General features: G+C 43.7%; 1 protein-coding gene across 3 annotated transcripts in view; it reads left to right on the top strand.

Moving 5' to 3' along the window:
• Elavl4 (ELAV like RNA binding protein 4) overlaps nucleotides 1-20,866 on the top strand; it is an 84,131-nt gene that overhangs the window by 54,790 nt on the left and 8,475 nt on the right. For all 3 annotated transcript variants that reach the window (XM_052176996.1, XM_052176998.1, XM_052176997.1), the window contains one exon: nucleotides 10,670-10,773. In XM_052176996.1, coding sequence (XP_052032956.1) covers nucleotides 10,670-10,773 — 104 coding nt within the window. The remainder of the gene's footprint in view (nucleotides 1-10,669; nucleotides 10,774-20,866) is intronic.

Genomic DNA, 20,866 nt, shown 5'->3' with positions numbered 1-20,866 from the left:
TGAATTCAGTAGTTCTCTTCACCCACAGACACTTCACACACGAAATTTCATTTTGCCTGAAGGCTAATTAAAGAGCACAAAATTAGTATTAATCTGATAGTTCTTTCTGCCTCTTCTTTTTTGTTGTTGTTGTTGTTGTTGTTGCTAAACCATTGTCTTTAACATCTGCAACACTTCTGGAATCACCTGTTGTTTGCATACACTCTGGGTGGGAAGTCTTGTCTATCTGACACCCAGACCTTTGTTTCCTGTGAGAATAAACCAACCAAGAATTAAGAATTCTGGATCATTTCTATGGCTAGCTGGGACTTTGCCAAAATCCTCTTCTTTTTGTTTCAAGCCTGTTAAAAATATTTTTAAATGTATGACTATTCATTCCTGTCTTGTAAGAATATTCTGAGCATAATTTAATTTAACGTGGCTTTGATTAAGAATCTTTCATTGCCCCAGGGTCATTCGTCTGAACACTCCTTCTTTTCAGTACAATAAATTCTGAAGGTAAGATAGTTGTCACTGAAGCTCCCATTGTCCTCAGTACATTACCCAGAATATTTTTCTTTTTCAATCCTTTTTTAACCAAGCACTTGATACTAGCTTTTTATCTTATGAATTTCTATTCTTTCTTGCACAACAGAAAAAATAGGACTCAGATTGGTTCCGTTTTTCATTTGTTGAAGTTTATTATTGAAATTTATATTTGAAGAGCTGTCACTTGGAGCAAGTTATTTTATAGGACAAACCAAAGGGAATGAAAAAAAGATCTCTTTTGAGAAATGAATTGCTTGGCTTTTCTTATCGAATAATGTGCATTTCTGTCTGGGGAGATGCTAGAAATGGGATCTATGTGTTGTGGGTCCCTTTGTGCCTTACCAAAACAGTGAGGGCATCACACTTCACATCTGCATGATACAATCGCTGCAAGAAGGAAGCTCTAGTTGAAGCCTTTGTGGGGGTTTGTATTAGATGGACTCATTTGAGGATCTGGACCTCGGTATGGGTATCCTTGATTTTAAATGGTAGTGATGCTTGCATTATAGGGTTATTTTAAGTAGTAGGTGAGGTCATAAAAACAGTTGGTATAATGAGTGGCACTCAAAATAATAAAATTTTGGTACTATTCATTCACTTAGTGAATTCATTTATTTAATTTAATATACTAAACAGAAATTTACTTACAGTCTACTATATATCATGCATTGGTCTTATTAACATTAACTATCCCCATATACTCACCCTTAAGGTTTTCAGTCTATTGAGGAATATATTCAGTTCAACAAGAATATTTTAAATACTTACTGTGGGCTAAGCTTCACTTATTATCCTGATGCCACATAATTATAGAAATGGAAAATGACACCTACTGATGAATACAAAATGTAGCCTCTGGAAATAACTACAGACTGGCTTAAGGCCATGTTTAATACTTTGGGAATTCAGAATAACGATGGTAAGATCTTACACTTTCAACCGTGTTTACTGAAAACAAACCCCCCTCAAGACTTCATATTCCTGAATGACTCTTGACTCTCTGCCAAAGGTCTAAGGAGATCTTGTAGCTACCTCTGAGGATGAATTCAACTTAGAAACAGTAGTGACAATGCAGAGCAATACCAACAACCAGCGACTTTGGGGATTCGATGACTGCAAACCTTAGTGGAGGGTCTTTTCCCTTGAGGGCTTGGGTGCTTGTCCTATCTCATCCTTCCAGTGTCCTTCTCTGCCTGTAACCTGGATACTTCTAATCAGTCTTTTCAAATTAGTCTGATCTCAAGTTTCACATCCTCAAAAACAAACAAAACAAAACAGAGCAAAACTCACTCCTCAATATTATAGCACTAAACCATACTCAACTTGTTAATTCACTGGCCTGACATTCCTGCTAGAGCACAGACCCCAGCTTCTTCCTTGATCCTCATTTCCTGCATCTGTAGATTTTAAGATTATGGGTCTGATAGTCTTTTCCCAAAATGGCAATCTATAATCTAGTTGGATCCCATTTGACATGCACAGACAAGCTGGGAGATGTCAACTAAGAGAGAGAATGAAACCTTAGAGATGGTGCTATAAAACCCAAGTTTCTCAGACACATGGCAATAAGTCAGGTGGTTAATGTATAGGTCAGCATGTGCTCAAAAACCCACCTGCAGCAAAAGTTCACTAGAGTAGAGTGGGGGGGGGAGCTCAGCTGCTATTCTGTAATCACATAACCAGGCTTGGAAATGCTTGCTTCAGAGAATCGCAAAGCTTTGAGTAATAAAGTAATTAAAGTAGCTGATCCCATAGTAAATGCTCAGTAAATGTCCCCTGTTTTCTCCCTTAAAACTCAGGGCAAACTGAAAACTGTTGTGCACAGGAAGTTGGGAATAAGTTATCTTATGTAGAACCTTTGCTGATTTGTTTCCCTTAGTAAGGGGTGTATCTGTCCCCTCTGTACACAGCTCTGGTTTCTTACACTTCACAAGGCACCCTACCTATAATATCAAACTTTGAAAGCTCTTGATCAGGCTGAAACAAGCAGCCCCCTGGCTTAGTTTTCTGCCTAATCCTGTCCTCTTCTCTAGGCTCACACATAAGTGCACCCAGGGCTTTCCATTGTCAGCCTTTCAAGTGTGAGGTAATGGAGTATCTCTAGAGTCTTCTCTCCTGTGACTAACTCTATACAAGTCTTCTGAGGCTGTCGAATGAGATCAGGTTTCTGACCACTTACCAGCTTCCTTCAGTCATGACTGAGGCTCTGCTCTTCTTCCTGATCCCTTCCTCCTGGGTCTGTAGGACACAGAGAGTTGTTAAGAGGAAGTAAATACACATGAAGATAGGAAACTTTGTCATACATTCACTCAACAAACGTTCTCTGGCTAATCAGCAATGCCAGGACTCTTTGAGAGCCCAGGGACGAGATGAATGTCACATCCACTTGGTCTCAAGTTGCTCCCAGTCTAGTAGGGAACAGAGAAACTCATTAAGTGGTGGTTGTGAGGGCTCAGGAGATGGCTCAAGTAACAAAGTGCTTCCATTGCAAGCACAAGGCCCTGAATTTGATCCCCAGATCAATGTGTTTAAAAATCCCACAGCCAGGAATGGTAGCTGCACTTGTGACCCCCCATGCTGGGGAGGAGGAGATGTGTGGATCCCTGGGGTTCACTACCCAGCCAGCCTAGCCCACTCATGAGTTCTAAGCCAGTGAGAGACAGTGTCTAAGAAATACAGATAAAGAAATAATGGATGGCACCTGAGGAGCAACATGAAGGATTTCCTGAGCATGCTCACAAACATATGTACCCATACATGCACAAACATGCACATATAGAAGAGGTGGGTTTGAAAGGGTTTGTTAGTCAGAGGGAAGGGCCAGTGTGCTTTTACAATGTCTTCCTGTTTGCTATCATTTGACAAGAGTGATAGGGATTGCCTTCACTTCTGTTGTATCTCTAACATAGAGTATATTCCTGAACCTTTGAACATGAGCTACCCTCTCCTTAGAATGTCCTTCCCCCAGATAGGGCTAACTGCCCACCTCTCTTCTCTCTAGTATCTGTCTTTATGTCACCTGAATAGTGAGGCCTTCCCTGACCTCCGAATAAAAATTTGCAGACATGACCTAGCAATGCTGTTCCCTGTCTCTGTCCTATTTTCTCCCTAGGACTCACCATCCTCTGACAACCTCTATATCCTGTCAATATGTCTTGGCTGTCTTCTCTATTCTCAATTAGAATACCAATTCAATGATGACAGAAACAAAGATGTGCTGTTTGTTGTTCTCTTCTGTGTTTCCCGGGAACATAACTGTACCTGACACAGAGTGTGTGCCCAGTGAATGCCTGTGGGATAAGGGTAGGCTTGGGATTCAGTCCTCAAGCTGCAAGGTCATCACTTTGGTGGCTAAACACTCTCAAATGCTATCCTTAATACAAAGCTCCTCGATGTGCCTCTTCATCTGGGAATCTTTCCCTATTCTTCTTAGTGAAAATTGGTGTCCAGAGTACAGCTTTGTTTATTCTGGACTCTCATTGGTTCTTAGACTTGTATTTCTCTTCAAATAAGGAATATCCTAGACCCAGAAACATCTCAGGGTCCACCCACTGTGTCCAGCTTATATCAAGTGCTTATTCCATGTGAATTTGTGTGCTTATGTAAAAGACAAACATCGAAATCATTCTCCACCTTTGGGGAGACTAGGGCCTCATGGAGGAGAGAATGTCACCTAGACAGCGTGAAAACTAACACCTAACTGGATGTGAGGGAAGAAGAAGACAGCAGTACCTACTGAGGTTTTGTTAAAGGCCAGACACTTTACATGAATTGTTTCATATAAAGCTCCTACTGGACCCTTGAAGAAAATTGGTGCTATCTTCTAAATCAGAATACCAGAACAGAATTAAAATGGGAATGCGAAGTTTGGAGACCAAAAGAAATAGCATATATTAAGAAAACTTGATAACTCTCTTGTGGGAGGTTGCCTTCCTCCTTCCCATTCATTAGATATGTGGTTTTCCCAGAGACCAAGGCACGGGAGGTTAATTACACATAGTCAGGGACACAGAACAGTATTTGGAACTAAGACTGAGACACACATCTAATCCAACCTGCCAGTTCGTCTCATTCTTCAGCAAGCATTTGAAACCCCCAAGGATCACATTGAGAAACAGATGCTGACTCAGGAGATCTGGGGAGGGAGGGACCTGAGGACCTGCATTTCTTATAGATGATGCCAGCCAGGATATTACAGGGACTGTGCTTGAAATAGCAACAATGCTTAGTCTAGGGCAACTCTGCCAACTACCAAAAGAAGAGAAATCCCTGACTCGGTGGTGGCAATGGCACTGGGTTTTCAATAGGAAAGCTGAGTTTCAAACTGATCAACACTGTTAAATCTCCAGAGGATGGTGGAGGACACACAACCACAGTTTCAAGACCTCATGGTAACCCCTGTCCTGGTGAGAGCAAACGTGCCCCGTCAAGACTTACCAGATGTCAGACTCTTCTAGGCATGTGAGCTGAGGGGCAGCCACTGTGGAGAGAAAGCATGAACTGGAGTGTCACTAAAAGGCTCCGTGCAAGTCCCAGCCCTGGAGCCTAGCAGCTCCTTAACTTCGAACACGTCATTTTACCACTTCTGAAACCTCATTTTTCTGTGTGTGCACCATGGGCCCAATGGTGCCCATTTTACATAGGATTAAATGAGGTGACATGAGTAAGTCACTTAGCACAGTGCCTGGCACAAACTGTCATTGAATAAAATATAACAGCTATTAGTCCCCCTGTTCATATAATCCTCACAGTGATCCTTTGATTATGAGGATTAAAGGATTAGCTCTTCTCTTCCAGACAAGGGAATAGGCTGAAGGAGCTTAAATGACTTAGCCAAGGTTATACAGCAAGTGTGGTGCTGAGCCACACACAGGTTTACACATGCAGTAGCAGGCACACACTCCCTGCCTCTCCTGTATGTTCAGACAGACTCCGGGAAAGACATCTCAGAACTGGCAGCCAGGGCATCTTGAGATTTGAAGTTGAATGCTGTTAACCTAATGTGTGAATTATTGCCAAGCGGGTGATCTCGAGGTGACTGGGGACTTTATCATGTGCTTTGAAAACAGGATTTCAGCTTGAGCTAGGGGTTCTGATGGCCACAAAAATCCCTTACTCAACTCAGAAGTTTTCATCAACAGCAACTGCCCATCTGGCTGCCCCCTCGGGGGCTCTGCAGATGAGATGAGCCGGGTGAGGTTTCCGGAGAAGGGTGATTTTCACAGGGAAAGAGCCAAGTGTGCAAGTTGGCAGTGCAGAAGTGCTGAGGCTCCTTCTGGCCAGCTTTTCTGCTGTCGTTGTCAGTCATGAGGTCGAAATAATCCTCGGACCCTGAAGACCAGGCAAAGCCCTGAGAAAACAGGAGTTTTAAGGGGCTGTGACTGGACAGTTTCTGGAGCTCAAATGCAGTAAAAATGCTTAACAGAAACTACATAAAACAATTTACATTTTCTTAAATGAGTCCAAAAAGCCTCAGTTGTTAGTAACATCTTACTTGAAGGAGGGACCCGTGACAATGGCGAACAGTAGTCAGAGCCAAGTGAGGGACAGCCTGTGGTCCAAAAGCCAAGGCTGGCCACTGTCTGTTTTTCTAAAGTTGTATTGGACCACAGTCATCTTTTGTTGTTGTTGTTCATATAGTGTCTCTGGCTGACACACCACGGCATGGTTGTTGTGACAAGGACTGTGACCCACTAAGCCTAAATTGTTTACTACTTTACCCTACACGTTAAAACAAGCAGACAAATGCCTACTCAAATCCTGATTGATCAAAAATTCGGTTTTGTGGTGTCAGGAAGAACTACAGTTTTCTCTGACCTTCAGTTCCCTCCTCTGTAAGATGATGCTTTTCTCTCTTCACATAGCACTGCTGTGAAAATCAAGTGTGATATGAAATAGCAGGAGAGCACTTTGTGCACTCAGAATCGCTGTGGCTCTGTGGCTGATCTGCATTTCAGGAGAACCCAGAACACAAAAAGAGATTGTGCATAAGAAATGACACCAAGATTATCCTCATACCCCCACACACACCTCACGCTGCATGAGTATTGTCAGGGTCTCTCCTTCCTCACGCTTGCAAACTTGATCCCCCAGTTACTTTCTCTTTGTCTCTTCCCCCAAACATGCTCTGCTTAAACACCTGCCAAGGACACACTGTGTTCAGAGATAAAATCTTCCATAAATTAATTCTTATAAAAAGGAATGTTTGGTTCCTATATGGAGAGGTTTGACGTATAACCTGCAGCCAAATAGAAATGTTTTCTGTCATAGTAGGAGGGCACATAGCAAGAGGAAATATTATCTCTCCATGTGTGCAAATGTCTGTGCTATATCAAAACATAAATATCAGGTTCATATTTAGGAGAACAGTTTTCAAACCAAGAGCCTGTTTAAGCCAAAATATATGGATGTGATTTAAGCAGTGGCTATTATGCATACAATTTTTTTCTTGGAAACTACATTTTTTGAATTCTAAGTTTCTATCCCAAACTACCTAGGATGCTTCCTACCAATGCACAGTAAGTAGAGATGTTCTACCCTTGCCAGCTGGACAGGACTGCTAGAGGCTGATCAGATGTGGACAACAAGAAGCCAAATAGTGTAGCCTAAAATTTTAGAAACAGTCTTTATTTCCTACCATTTCTTTCTTAAATAAAGATAAGTTAGTAAGCAGAGCCTGGATGACTGCTCAACTTGCAGTCAAAGTAAACATAAATTTAGAACAAAAATAAGGTTTAATGTTCGGTTCTTAAAATATTGTTGCCATAACTATATGCTCACATTTTGTTCCCATTGATAAAAGGAGATAATCTAACTATTTGAGAAGAGGAGAAAAAGAAAATAACTTATCTATGGACTACAGATACTACACATGCTCTGGGCCCCAGACTGTGTCCCCTGAGCCCTCTCAGGATGGCAACTCTCTCAGTCCCCGTGGAAAAAGCGCGGGCATTCTTTATGAATGTATTCCATCTATTGCTCTCTGTGTGTGCTTACATACAGGACGACTGAAACAAAACCCACCACCAGTGCTTGGCCATCAAATTTCAAGCACAAAATTCTTATTCATTTTACTCTCCCCAAGTATTTAAACGGTTCCTTTAAAAAAAAACAATATGTAGCTTGTGTTTTTATAATTTTTGCTCTGGAACTTAATCTTCTCTGGGCTTTTATTTTTTTTAAGAGAGTGCTTAGGTCCTTGAAGCACTTTTATGAGACATAGCTGAACCCCTGGGATGCTGTGAAGCAGGTGTGAAGAAAGCCTGCTGGAGAACTAGGCAGGTAGTTTCATCGTGCTGCCAAGTTACCTCTTATCCTTCCATTCTCAGGCAAACTCCTCCATCTCTGGCCTCTTCAATACAGAGCTCTGTTCTAGAATTTGCAGTTTATTTTATACTGAGAAGAATCTTCCTCTGTGAAATTACATTCTTCTGGGTTTTAGTTTTCCCTGAAGCATTTTTTATCCTTGATGCTAAATGAAGTCTCTCTAAACCTGGGACAGGTGATGATAGCACAGGAGAGCTAATTATAGTGGGAGCCAGGGTGATGGTCCCCTGGGGATGATCCAGGCTGGGGGGTTGATGTCATGCATCTTGCTGGACTGGAGACCTTTCCCTCACTTGACCTTCAGAACCTCCTGGGACCTAAGCCTGAGTTTTCCTTCCTCCAGAAGCAAAAATCTAAAACTTAAATTTAGAGTGCAAAACCTAAACTCACTATACATATTTTAATAGCCATTAATATATGAGTAGTTTAACAAAGAAGGATAGAATAATGGGAACATGCACCATACATGTATTTCATGATCATGAAGAATATAGAAAATTTTCAGGATGATCAGGTCTACTGTTAGCAGTTAACCAGTGAAGGTCTTGTTTGTTTGTTTTATATTCTATTTTAATTTTATGCAAATTATATTAAGCTAGAAAATGACCCATTCAATTGGTTTCCTAGAACTCCTACAGCAGGTTGGCCATAGACATAATTGCTTTAAAATGTTCTTCAGAAGCAGTTCAACTTGGTACATGACTAGTTTTTTAAAGTGATTATAGGAATATTATATATGCAAGATAAATACGACTGAGAAATTTGCATGATGAAAATGGATTTAATTAGGTGAATTTAGTTAGGCTTGATGAGGTAGAGACAAATTTAGGGTAGATTACATTTTTAAGCCAATGAAATTAGTCTCTTGTATTTTTGTATTTGCAAAATGGCATTTCAAGAACATGTACCAGGATCTTGTAATATAACTCTCTCTCTTTCTCTGTTTCTCTTTCACACTCGCACACATATGCGCGCGCACACACACACACATACACACACACACACATACACACACACACACACACACACGCTCACAGAGAGAGAAAGAGAGACATATAAATTTATAGAATAAAACAAAAAGAAAAGGGTCACAGGTCACAGCAGCTGGAGAGTGCCCCAGGCTTCACAATCTCTCCTCCTTCATAGGGCACCATCTCTGGCTGGTGATGAGCCTGTCTAGCAAAGTTTGCCTGTCTTTGCTGTGCAACAGAAGACGTTGGCATTTGGGGTTTTTACTTGATGAGCAAATGTCATTGAGTTTCCTCTCTGTTCTCTTTGCTTCTGTCCTATAACAATAAAAAAGATACCCATTTTCTGATCCAGAGCCCAACTTGTTTTCCCAGGTTCCCTCCTACAACCAACACAAACACAGACATTTACCAGCAAAACAGAAGCTGTTGGAAACAGTTTTTTGGCTGCTGAAATGGGCTCCTGTCACCGGGACGTGGCAGGCGTTTTTGCTGTATTATCTCCCAGCCCTGGCCCCAGTATGCCAAAGAGAGCTTTATGTAATGTCTTCCCTGACGTATGACATCCTGTCATTTCCCGCCCCTTCGGCTCTGCTGCCACCCACAAATCAATAACATTGCCTGAGAAGTTCAGGCTGGCTCTGCAGCCACCACAAGCGCTGTGTTTCTTAAAGAGTATGTCAGAAAATGTAAAGTTTCCTAATGATATTTCTGGCTGATGACACATGGCAGAGCTGATGGACTATTTATAATCAGTGGCACGATCGCAAGTACATTATTTTTATTTCACTTAGGGGGGAGCCCTGTCACTTGCTACCTCTTTGTAGACAAGTTGATATCATCTCCGCCTAAAGTAGCTAAATCCTCTTTGCGGAATGCATTTACGCTTTCCCCTTTGTGTGTTAGAAGCTTCTCAGTTCTTTCCAAAAGAAACCCTTGCCCTTCCTTTTCTTTATTGTTCTTTGGCTCCCAGGATGATGAGGGCAAAGAATGATTTGTAGCAACTGCTCTAAATTCTGGCCATGCCTGCATCCTTCACTAATACTGTCTCCAGTCCTCTCTGCTCAGATCCGGCTATTCCCCCCCCCCCCCCGCACCCCCTCCGAGTGTGGGTGTGGCTGGCATAACTAAGACAATAGACACAACTACTGAGTCTAGTGCTTGTCTCAATTTACAGAACTGAGCAGAGCATAACTGTCCTTTGTTGAGCACCTACTACAGTCTAGGCAATGTACTTGGTAGGCATTTTATGTGCATTATCTCACTAAGTAAGTGCTGGTGTCGCCAGAGAAGAGATCTGGGAGAAATGGATGCTAAATGACTTCCCTCCAAAATGACCCAAATGGCCAAGACTCTGTGCAAGTCTCTTAAACTGTGCATGCCATCTTTCTACTCCCTGGTACTCGGTCTTCCTGCTCACACTGCCTGCCCCTTGTCGATGTAGGGTGTGACTATTCAAGGGCATTTACTATTTTTAGTTTGGATGATGAGAACTCCTATGAGTTCAAAGCCCCATACCCAGGATGAGAATTGTTGGAGTTAGAAACCTCTCATCCTAGGGTAAACCCAAACGAAAAGAGATCCCAGACCAGAGCAGACCAGAGGAGGGTTTTAACATAGGACAGTGGGAAGTGTGGTTTCTGCAGAGATATTGAGCGCTCTCTCTCTCTCCCCTCCCCCACCCCCGTCTCCCTCTCCCTCTCCCTCCCCCTCCCCCTCCCCTACCCCGCCCCCTCCCCCTCCCTCTCCCCTCCCTCTCCCTCTCTCTCTCTCTCTCTCTCTCTCTCCCCCCTCCCTCTCCCCCCTCTCTCTGTCTTCCTGTCTCTCTTTTTTGAATATTTCCACAGGACAGAGTTTAGGGTATGGATTTGTTAACTATATTGATCCAAAGGATGCAGAGAAAGCCATCAACACTTTAAATGGACTCAGACTCCAGACCAAAACCATAAAGGTAAGAGGCGACACACCGACTTCCGGTTCCGGGGGCCCTGGTAACATTTTAGTCTGTGGGTCTAATAAGCCCAGGCTGGTGGGATCCAGTAGTGATATTCTTTATTTAATCAAAGAACAGTCACTGTCCACTCTGTTAAGTAAGGGACATGAGCCGTTACAAAATAGTAAAATTGGGGTGAAGAATGGAGGGAAGGAGCCTTGACGACCATAATCCAGAAGTCAGGTTGGGGTCTGGAATTCAAGCCTGAAGCTCTGCACAAATGGCCAGAAACAAGCTGAAGGAAGAAACCGAGGCAGGAAAGCTGTCCCAGGTATGACGTGTTGGGGGCGGTGGGTCATGAGGAGGATGGGGAGTACGCAGATCCAAGTCAGGAGACCTCGTGCGTGGAAATGAGCAGTGGGACTTTTAGTTATGGGTTATTAGGAACCTTCCATTGGGGAGCTGGGAAACATCAAGTGTAAACAAATGCAATGCCGAAAGAAGAGCTCCAGTTAAATGGATGAAAAGATAGTAAAGGAACAACAAAAATAGTAATCTAACAGTCTAAAAATAATTAGGTGACCAGGGAACATCTCAAGAATCATTGCTGTAAATCAGAAAACAGTAGCCTTGAGGCTGCTCCGCCAGTTCGGTAGGTTTCTGGGGCTGGACTGCAATGGGCTCCCTTCCGACTGGACGTTGCCGCCTTGGGCATGCGGTGGTGGTGGTCATCTCCTCCCTGGATGAAGCTGCCTGCTCCTCACCTCCCTTCCCCGTCTTCCCCACCTCCAGGCAGCATCCTGTTTAGGGGCAGCTGCCAGGCGATTAATGAGTCCCATCCTTCATAGCCTATTAAACCGCAGGGAAGTGTCTCCTGGGCGCTCTTATCCTCATGACAGCAGGTCTGACGCAAAGTAGGACAAAAGAGAAACCTCTCCCAGAATGGAAATCTATAGATGGCACCAGCTCTCTGCATCGGAACACACAAAACTAGAACTTTTGAGTTCAGCAAAACTACTTTTCTGACATCCAGGCTACAGAAGAGATGAGCAGTATAAGATAATCTTCACTGGAAGGAAGTAAAAACAGCAGAGCCTTTCTCTTTTTTGGAGCCCGTTACATGATTGTTTTTCTTTTGTTAAGCAGCTTTATTTTTGCAATTGTGTTTAGATTATTCCTTAAAAAAATTATATATATATATAATATATATATATATTATATATATATATATTTCTCTGATCTCCTACTGTCTGTGTAGGACACAAAGACCCTGAAATGAAATAAGCCTGATTTAAGCTGCCTCCGACAAGGTTAGCATCAGTTCCTAGGAATTCTCTAAGGGGGAAATAAAAGTTGTTTAATTATGGCATAGTCCTCAGAGAGGCAGAAAGATTAATTTCTTTCAAAAGAAATATACATATTTTCATATTTTAAGTCAAGAAACGTGTTCCTGTCTCCTGACTCTGAGGAGGGTCTTGTCACATTGAGAGCTGTCTGAGGGGTTGATTGATTGTGTGTGTGTGTGTGTGTGTGTGTGTGTGTGTGTGTGTGTGTGTGTGTGGTGTGTGTTATCAGGTTCAGCGTTAGAATGTTTATTTTTTCCCTGGGTGGGCACGCTGACCTTGAACTGAGAAAGGTACTTTTCTATCTTCTGCAGCTTTCTTAACACCAAACCCTCTCCCCAGGGCTTGGGATCAAATCATCAACCATCATTTTTTATTTTTAAGTTCCCTGTGGTTTCCCCCAAAGACTGATTGGACCCAGCCTTTCTAGTATCAGTGTAGTCCCCTTAGCCCATCCTGTCCTCAGATGCTTTACCTAAGTGGATCTTGGAGACAAGGAGCAACGCTGATTGTTTCCTTTCTGTGAGGCGCTGCTCACTGGGCTTCCTCCCCCACTATCCAGATCCTTCTCTGCATCCTCCCGCCCAGCCCCCTCCCCCTGCATGAAATGCCGCTGACACACTTGCACCCGGCGGAAATGTGGGCTCCTCAGTCACTGCAGGATTCAGAATGCGTGATACCACTGCTGAATCAATAATTTCCATTCTCTACTACAAATGAAAATTTAATGTACAAACCTGGGAATTTCAGCCCTTTCATTAAAGGCGTTTATTTGCCATACAAAAAATTAAGTTTGACTGATAGGTTCCTTTATTAACTTTTCTTCTATTTCCTAAAGGGACACAGTGTTTAAGGTAAAATGGAAGAAAAGGAGAAAGCCTCTTATGTGTTGTGTTAATAGTCTCATCATTTATTAATTTCTTAAAATTGCCTTTTTTTTTTTTTGACTTTCAGGCCACTGTTTACCTTTGCTTTGATAAGTGGCATGAGGTTTATTTCTTTACTCTTGACTCCCAGGAAAGAGTAGATAGCTTGTCAATCTGGAAACAAAAACAGACAATGACACAAACAACAACCCACACCTATTATCTCTGGAAGCGTGCATTACAGAGATCTTGGGACCATCTGGCACAAGTTGACAGACTTGGTCAAGTGTGTGCTTATTGTCACATTTCTGATAACCCAGAAAACACAGCACTTTGGGTATGATATACAAAAATATTAGTGCCAAAAAGTCAAGAATTAACCCCTACACAGTAAAGGTTAATGGTTAACTGCCACACTCGGGATAGTTTTAGTAATGGGAACTAACAGGGCAGAAAGGACAGTAGTCTACTGAGGATGATGGTGGTGTGGTAGTGGTGATGATGATGAGGTGATGATGACATTGATGATGATAATGAAGACAATGATGATGGTGGTAATGACGATGATGATGGTATGACCACAGTGATGCTGAAGGTGTTTAATTCAGATCATCGGTTATTCAATAGGAACTGAAATCTAAATATTCTTTATGTCAGATCTCCCAATGAATGAATTATGAAGGAAAACCAAGCAGAACATAATAGTTGACCTTCAGATATCAGTCTTTTACCTATGACCCTGAGATTTAAAAGAGACATCAGTGCTTTTGGGAGGTATCAGTGAATTTCCCGTTACCTGGCTACTAGCGGGAGGCGTCCATCCACAAAGACAACAAAATAAGCCACTTTTCTTTTATTCGAGAGGTTGTAATTACAGGGACCACACAAACACTGAGGGCAGGTGAAGAACCTGGACAGACCTCTGGCAAAGGAAGGGTGTGATGACTGACTGGGCCTGCATTGAGTAGCTGTGAATGGGAATTCCAGAAGATTGATCTTTAGATTAGACTTCTTTCAAGGGAGAGGAATCTACCAGAGACCGGGTAGGTGAGACCAGAGAGGTAAAGTGTCCTGCCTAGAGCCACACAGCTGTCAGTTTAGCACATGCAAGCAGGAACCAGAGAGGAAATGGCGGCAAACAACAGTAACACTAGCTTACTTTGTGCCCTATAGGATTCTAATCTTTCTAAATGTTTGTCACCATTTAACCTTTGAGCTGTCCTGGGAGTCACATGCTTTGCCACTACGCACATCAGCTCCGTTTCTAAAATTAGCTCTGTAAGAAGATGTGCTGTTATCATCTTTATGCTAATGAGGAAACTGAGGCCCGAAGAAGTTCAGGAGACAGACCCAGGATCACACAGTAGATAAATGACAGTTGGAATATTTTTAAAAAGCTTTAAAAATAATTCTCTGGCAGTGGGTCCTCAGTGCTGGGAAGGCAAGCTGCTGGTTTGCCGAGCAGCATGTGAGCCCTGTGAGCTGTGTGGGTGGAGAGTTTGGCTCCGCACAGACAAGGGTTAATTCCCTGGTGTGGTTAGAAGATATAAAAAGCAAATAATGAGTTATGTGGTTCTCTCGGGTTCTTCATAGATGGACTTATGGTTCAGAACATTTGCCATCATTAACTGTGGAGACACACTGGACTTTAAATAACTTCTTGAGCCCTTACTTTCCAGGCCTAAGGCCTTCCATTTAAGTGAACCTCAGGCGGCAATGGCCTGGAAATTCTCCGTCCAAGTGTTTCAAGGGCCATAGGGTGGTATGGACCATGGCTCACCACAGGGGAGGTAGTTTACCTCATTTGGGACCTGGGGCGCTATTTGTTCTTTTTGCTATTTTTTTTCCTGCTTGTCTCCAACAAGACTCTGAGAATATCCCAAAACTGAGATCTGTGGGTCCTTCAAAAGGATTCCCTGATACTCCTTGACAACTGACACCCATCCTAGCTGACTCTGAAAGAGCACCTTCTGAATTTACCCTGTCACTTCAGCCTCTTACTAAGAAATGCTGGATTGAATCTGGTTACCATTGCTTCAGCTCCTTGTCATATTAATTAAGAACAAACAGAACTGAAACTGAGTGTGATGTTAATTCCAGCTCTGAGGAGACTGAGGCAGAGAGGTTATATGAGTTCAAGGCTTCATAGCCAAATGGAGGGGCAAAAGGAGGAGAAGGGACAAGGAAGAAAGAAAGGGTTCTCAAGACAGTAGTCATCCAAGCAGGCGTTGGATTGATACTTAACTTTCCCCAAGGATCTTGCAGGGTGCTACGGTAGGTTTATCAGCCTTAGATTTTGACCAATAACTATTAAGAGGTTTGCATTTGGTTTGAGGTTTTTTTTCCCTACATAATATAGAAGGTGTGTGTGTGTGTGTGTATGTATGTGTGACTATATTTGGGGTTTTTCTTCATTGAATTATATGTTTATAAATGACTTTATGCCTTACATAATTGCATGACCCTTTATTCAAATGATAAAAGTATAACCATTTCTAGAGCACAGCTCTTGTGCAAACTAGGGTGTGAGCAATCTCAGCCCCAGTCTCCGATTAAGGGGTCACCTCTGTCACTTCGAGTGAGCCCCTGAGAGCTACAGTTGTGGGAAGTAAAAAAGGTTCCTTATCACTAAGCAGCAGCCCAGGTCTTCAGAGAGCCCAAGGAGGGAAGAGGCTGCTGGGGGAGAGAGCTCTTCAGAAGGAACCTCCCTTCTCCTCTGGGGAGGAAGTGGGCTAGTTCTTCCTCCTTTCCTGTAAGGATGTTAATAATTTCAACAGTTTCTCTTTATTCTCCTAACCGCACTAGCACTGCCTCTGGGGATCTCTCCACATCTGAGTTTTGCAGGTTCCCATTCATTTCACCAGCTCCTTTCTCTTGCCAGAGGTCTTGGGCAGCAGCGCCTCCTCCCTCCCCGTTTCTTCAGCTATCCACCTGCCTTGCTAAAGGCCTCCATTCCGCTGAGGCATCTTTTCTTTGCACTCGGCATAAGCAATTATTTCTCCTATCACAGCTCTTAATGCTTCCTGGAGAGTTAGCGGATCATTTTTTGCTGACGGATATCACCCCACCCAGAAATAATAGCCTGCCTCCCCTTATCTTGTTAATAACAAAAAGGCACTACCGCTGCCATCAAAGCTGAATCTCAGAGAGTGCAGGAGCCCTTGGCTGCCAAGGTCAGCCAAGGTGTTGGGTCACTGAATCCCCAACAAAAAGACTAAAGTTATGCCATTGAAACTGGAGATGCCCAGTTGGACCAGCCACCCCCAGCCCCCACCTCTGCTGCTCTTTAGTGGGAGAATGCATTTGGCTGCTCTGATTTCAGGTGCCCCGTTAACTTTCTTTGAATTAGTTATTTTGAATATATAAAGATACAGGGATATAGGGGGTTGGAAATAGAAATGGTTCTGCCTTCTCAGGTCACTGAACTTGATACCATCCCAGCATCTTGAAGGTCATTCTCTGGGTCCTGGGTCTGGATTACAAAAGAAAACTGGTCAGGTACATGTTGGAAGCGCATTCAAGTTTTCAGAAAGGCTTCGGTGGGGTTTGAGAGCATTTGTAAGGGGAAAAGAAGCAAATGGTGTCATGTGAGCTCCTCAAAATAACCACACATCTACGCAGCCAGGGACCAGGGGTAGGGTTATATCTCCATATTAGAGGAAAGGGTGCACCTCCTTGCCTCAAGTCTTCCTGGTGTCATGTGTTCCATTTTCATCCCCCTGTGTTAAAGAGTCCTGACATTTGAATGTTGTCCAAAGGTAAATAACAAAGATGGATGGCGAACTATGCACCCACATATTTACCCTGAATGGCTACTGTTCCATTCTCCTGGGGAAAAAAAATTTGCAGTGAGGCTAAGGCATTATGTTTGCCCTCCTAGCTCTGAGATGCTACAAGTCAGCATTGTTTCTGGGCCTGAAGCTGCTCAATTCAGTGTAGTAGCCACTAGCTCCACATGGAGTTAATTATGTAGTTTCGTTCCTTAGTCACATTCAGACTGTTGGGAGAACTCAGTAACTGTGGCAGCAGTAACTGTCATCGGACATTATGGGCATCAAATGTCTTCGTGATCCCAGAAAGTTCTGTGAAGTGATGTTGGCCTAGGACATCTCTGACCCTGAGGATTAAAGAAATAGTTCTACATAGTACTCATGAGGCTGTGAATAAGGTGACTTGTCTGTTAAGGACCATAAAGCACCTAGCCCTCCTTGACTTTCCCCTTTTTCTCCATTCAGAAGAACTCCTGAGTTACCATAGTCAAGCCCCAGCTCTGCTATAAAACCATATGGGATGACCTTGGGCACCACTTTCCTTCTCCAAATGTATGTCCTCTCTAGAAGATGGTCCTTTCCAGATCTAATAGTCTAATAAAATATTACAGCATGGCCATTCCAACTTGGTACCTTCCCAAGAACAGTGACAGTTTGTGCCAAGAATGTAGTTTTTATTTCACTGTCCAGGTTGGTGTGGCCCAGTGGAAAGATCCCAGAACTTTGAGTCATATTCAAGTTTGTCTTAGTTCAGCTGTGTGACCTTGGCAAAGTACTTAGTGTCACTGCACCGGAATCCATCGTCTGGAAGATGGAAATAATGACGGTTCGTGTGTTAGCAATCATGGCTTGCAGCAAGTGCTCAACAAATGCTCCCAGGGATAAAGATAAGTAAGAGTACCCCTGAGGTGAGTGACAGAGACCCAGAGCAGGAGTGGGCCGATCCCTTCCCCTGTCCCACCCGTTCTGGAAATGCACTAAAAGAGAGTGGATCTGCCTCTCACTAAGACACAGACAGCAGACTCAGAAGTCCTGTGTGGTAGGAAGGAGTGTGGAGTTTCCAGATGGCTGCAACACCCCTGCCAGTCTTCCATGAAGCAGGAGGCAGGAGCTACAATTTAGCAGAGAGGAAACGGGTGCTCCACCGCACGTCTGGCGTGAGTTCTTCCCCTAATCATGACAAGAAGCCTCTTTCACATCTCGCCCGTTTAGAGGACCCAGTCAAACATAAAGAGCCTTGTACGAAGTATGCACCTGTGACAGTCTAATGCTTTTTTTCTCGTTGTGAACCTAGCCTTTAATGGCTGAGCTCCACCCCAGTCTGATAGATTTAAAAAAACAAAAAAACAAACAAACAAAAAAGAAGTTTCAAGGCACATGACTCTATCATCACAACCTTCCTAAGAAGACATTCTGGGCCTCTTGTGTATCAGCTACTATAGGCCTGCTGTGTCTCAGGTACACTTATGATACCCTTAGATACTCCCCAACGATATGGTTCTTTCCATTTGCGTCAACACCTGAGAAAGCGCATGAAATCCACTCACTAAAGTGAATTATACATTCAGTTTCAGTTGAGCTCCTGCCCTAGTAAGGCTTTGAAACCAGGTGGAAAATGAGTGTGCCAGGACCACTGTGATGCGCAACCTGATGGAGGAGGTGAGTGTTAGGGACAGATGGCTGTGGTGGGGGATAGGGCATGGCAGCGGTGACCATGGAGACAGACACTTCCGTAGCAGCCATGAAAAGAAGCGCCGTGTACACCTGGGCCTCGTGGAGGACATGGCTAGGCCTAGAAGGGAATTGGGAATTCATTTTACCATGAGGATAATCAAACACAAAGAACAAAGGCGTGGAGGTAGAAACTGTCAATACGTATCCAGAAACCTGGGACTGTGTCTTTGTCTGAACTAAGGCGTAAGGGTGCATGTGGAGGTCAGCGGGAGATGAGGTTAGGCCAGCTGCCAGGGCCAACTGCTCTGAATGCCTAGGTAAAGCATCCAGACTTGTATTGCTAGGTGTTTAAGACACATTGGAAAGCTGTGAGCTGGGGGGTGGGGGGAATGTGACAGGATCAAACTGCACCTGAGATGTTACCTTGAGGCCTTACCCCCAGGATTTTTCTTAGAATGGTCTGTATCAGGTGACAGGTACAGAGGAGCATAAAGGCTAGAGCCACAAAAGCAGACACCTGGCCTGTTTGTGAGAGGACTGAGTCCGCAGGCACACAGGTAAACCAGTCCTCACAGGCAAAGCTGTGGTTCTCAGGAGCCAGCTGGCTGCTTTCTGTTCTCCCTGCCCCCACAGGTGGGATTACAGGTCCCTGGGGGGGGGGGGGGGCTTGCTCATAGAAGCCCTGGCAGCCCCAGAGTCTGCTCTCTGTTGCCATTTTCCTGGTTTCTTTAGAATGAATGTTCCCTGGGGACCTGCCTGCTCTGGGGAGTTTGTATTCACTCAGAGAATAGGGTGTTACAACAGGCTGGGGAAAAATCTGTAGCTTGATCTTCAAATAATAAAGGAAGCTGTGCATGTCTCCTCTGCTAGACTTGCAGCCCTGCATGTCAGGGACTGTTGTATACATTTCTGCTCCCCAGTGTCTAGAATAAGGCCTGTTTACATAGCAACCATGTCAAAGTCAAGGTTTATTGAGCACTTACTTTGGGCCAATCTTTGCACCTAGGAATCTTACATGCAAGTGGCTCTTTTAGAGAACTTCTGAGCTATGTTACTCAAAAGATGCCTCTCAGGTACAAAGTCACACATCTGGAAAGGGAATAGAACTCCTAAAGTTCTCCAACACTAAAGCTGTTCTTAAGCTCTGTATCTTTCTTCTATTCTCTATTGGGATCTCAATTTCAGTTAAAGTAACATAAGTTTACACTTTGGAGAAACATTTCAAAATGCCGTTACCTAACACTCTAACTAGCACCTGTCAAAGATGAAGGCTCATAAGAGCAGGAAGGATGTTCCTGAGGCCTCAAAGAAGAGCTTTGCAGCAGCCAGTGGTAGCCAAGGGTAGTGTAGGATCTTCATGACGATGTGAACTTCCTGTTCTCAGAAACGTCTGTGGGAGATGAGCCTTTCTTGGGTCCCCCACTAGATTTTCAAGGCTACTTCTAGCATCTAGGCTCCCAAGTTTGTTGCTATTGTGTCCTTTTGTAGTGGGGTAAGGGGACAACAAACTCACAGGAAGAGAGATCTGGAGCATGTGGAAATGCTGAAAATCTCTGTCAAGACTGTGTGTGCAGTCTACAGTTCAGTCACCTGCCTTTGGGCCACCCTCACACAAAGAGGAGTGGCTTCTTCACTCACAGCTTTGTCTAGAACAAGAGCTGCGCTGACCTAGAAATGCCAATCTTCCCATCAGAGATCCTAGATGAATGAAATGAGCAAGATCCTGATGGTTCGAGGCAAGTGAAATTCTCCCAGGGCACTGTCTATAGCATCCAACATCGGGAGCCCTGAGCTCCAAGTCGCCAGATCAGGAGGGGCACCATGCCACCAGTACAGTCCTTCTGCAGGGGCTGAAGGTCAACATTTTGCTGGACATGTTTCAGGTTAGCAGAGGGCCTGACATTTGCAGTCCTTCTGCTGGAGTTTAACAAATGTTTGAGAGAAGAAGTTGAACTTTTTAGGTCTGAGGATGAGCATTTGGATGCAACACTGGGCAAATCTTTTCCCAATCACTTTTGCCTGGTCCTCCCTCAGAGGTCCCTTGCACAAAGGGCTAAAATAACAATAAGCTGTGGTTCTAAATAGAAGAGAAAAACTAAACAGGGCTTAGAATGGGGATAGAATATCCCAGATGCTGCTTCCCTTCAGATCTACCACTGCCCTGGGCCTGGGACGGTCTCTGGGGTTCTGTGGCTATAATTCTCTCCATCTCAGCTGAGATTCTGCCTCAAGATCATCTTTGGGAAAAATAAGTTTTGATTATGACATTGACTTTCCAGTGCCAACTCCCTTTGCCCAAGAGTCTGCCTCAACATGCCACTTTCTAGACCCCAGCTCTAGCTGCCCCAACAGAATGGGAGCACTTTCTGTGGAGTAGAGTCCTGTCCAGATATTTACATGGAGCTTCTGATCCTTCAGCTCCCTGGCCTCAAATGCACACACAGACCCACCATGTAAA

Source organism: Apodemus sylvaticus, chromosome 3 (genome assembly GCF_947179515.1).
Source record: "Apodemus sylvaticus chromosome 3, mApoSyl1.1, whole genome shotgun sequence".
In the NCBI taxonomy this organism is placed as follows: Eukaryota; Metazoa; Chordata; class Mammalia; order Rodentia; family Muridae; genus Apodemus; species Apodemus sylvaticus.
Note: the sequence above shows the minus strand (reverse complement) of the source record. Positions and strands in the feature narration are given on the sequence as shown.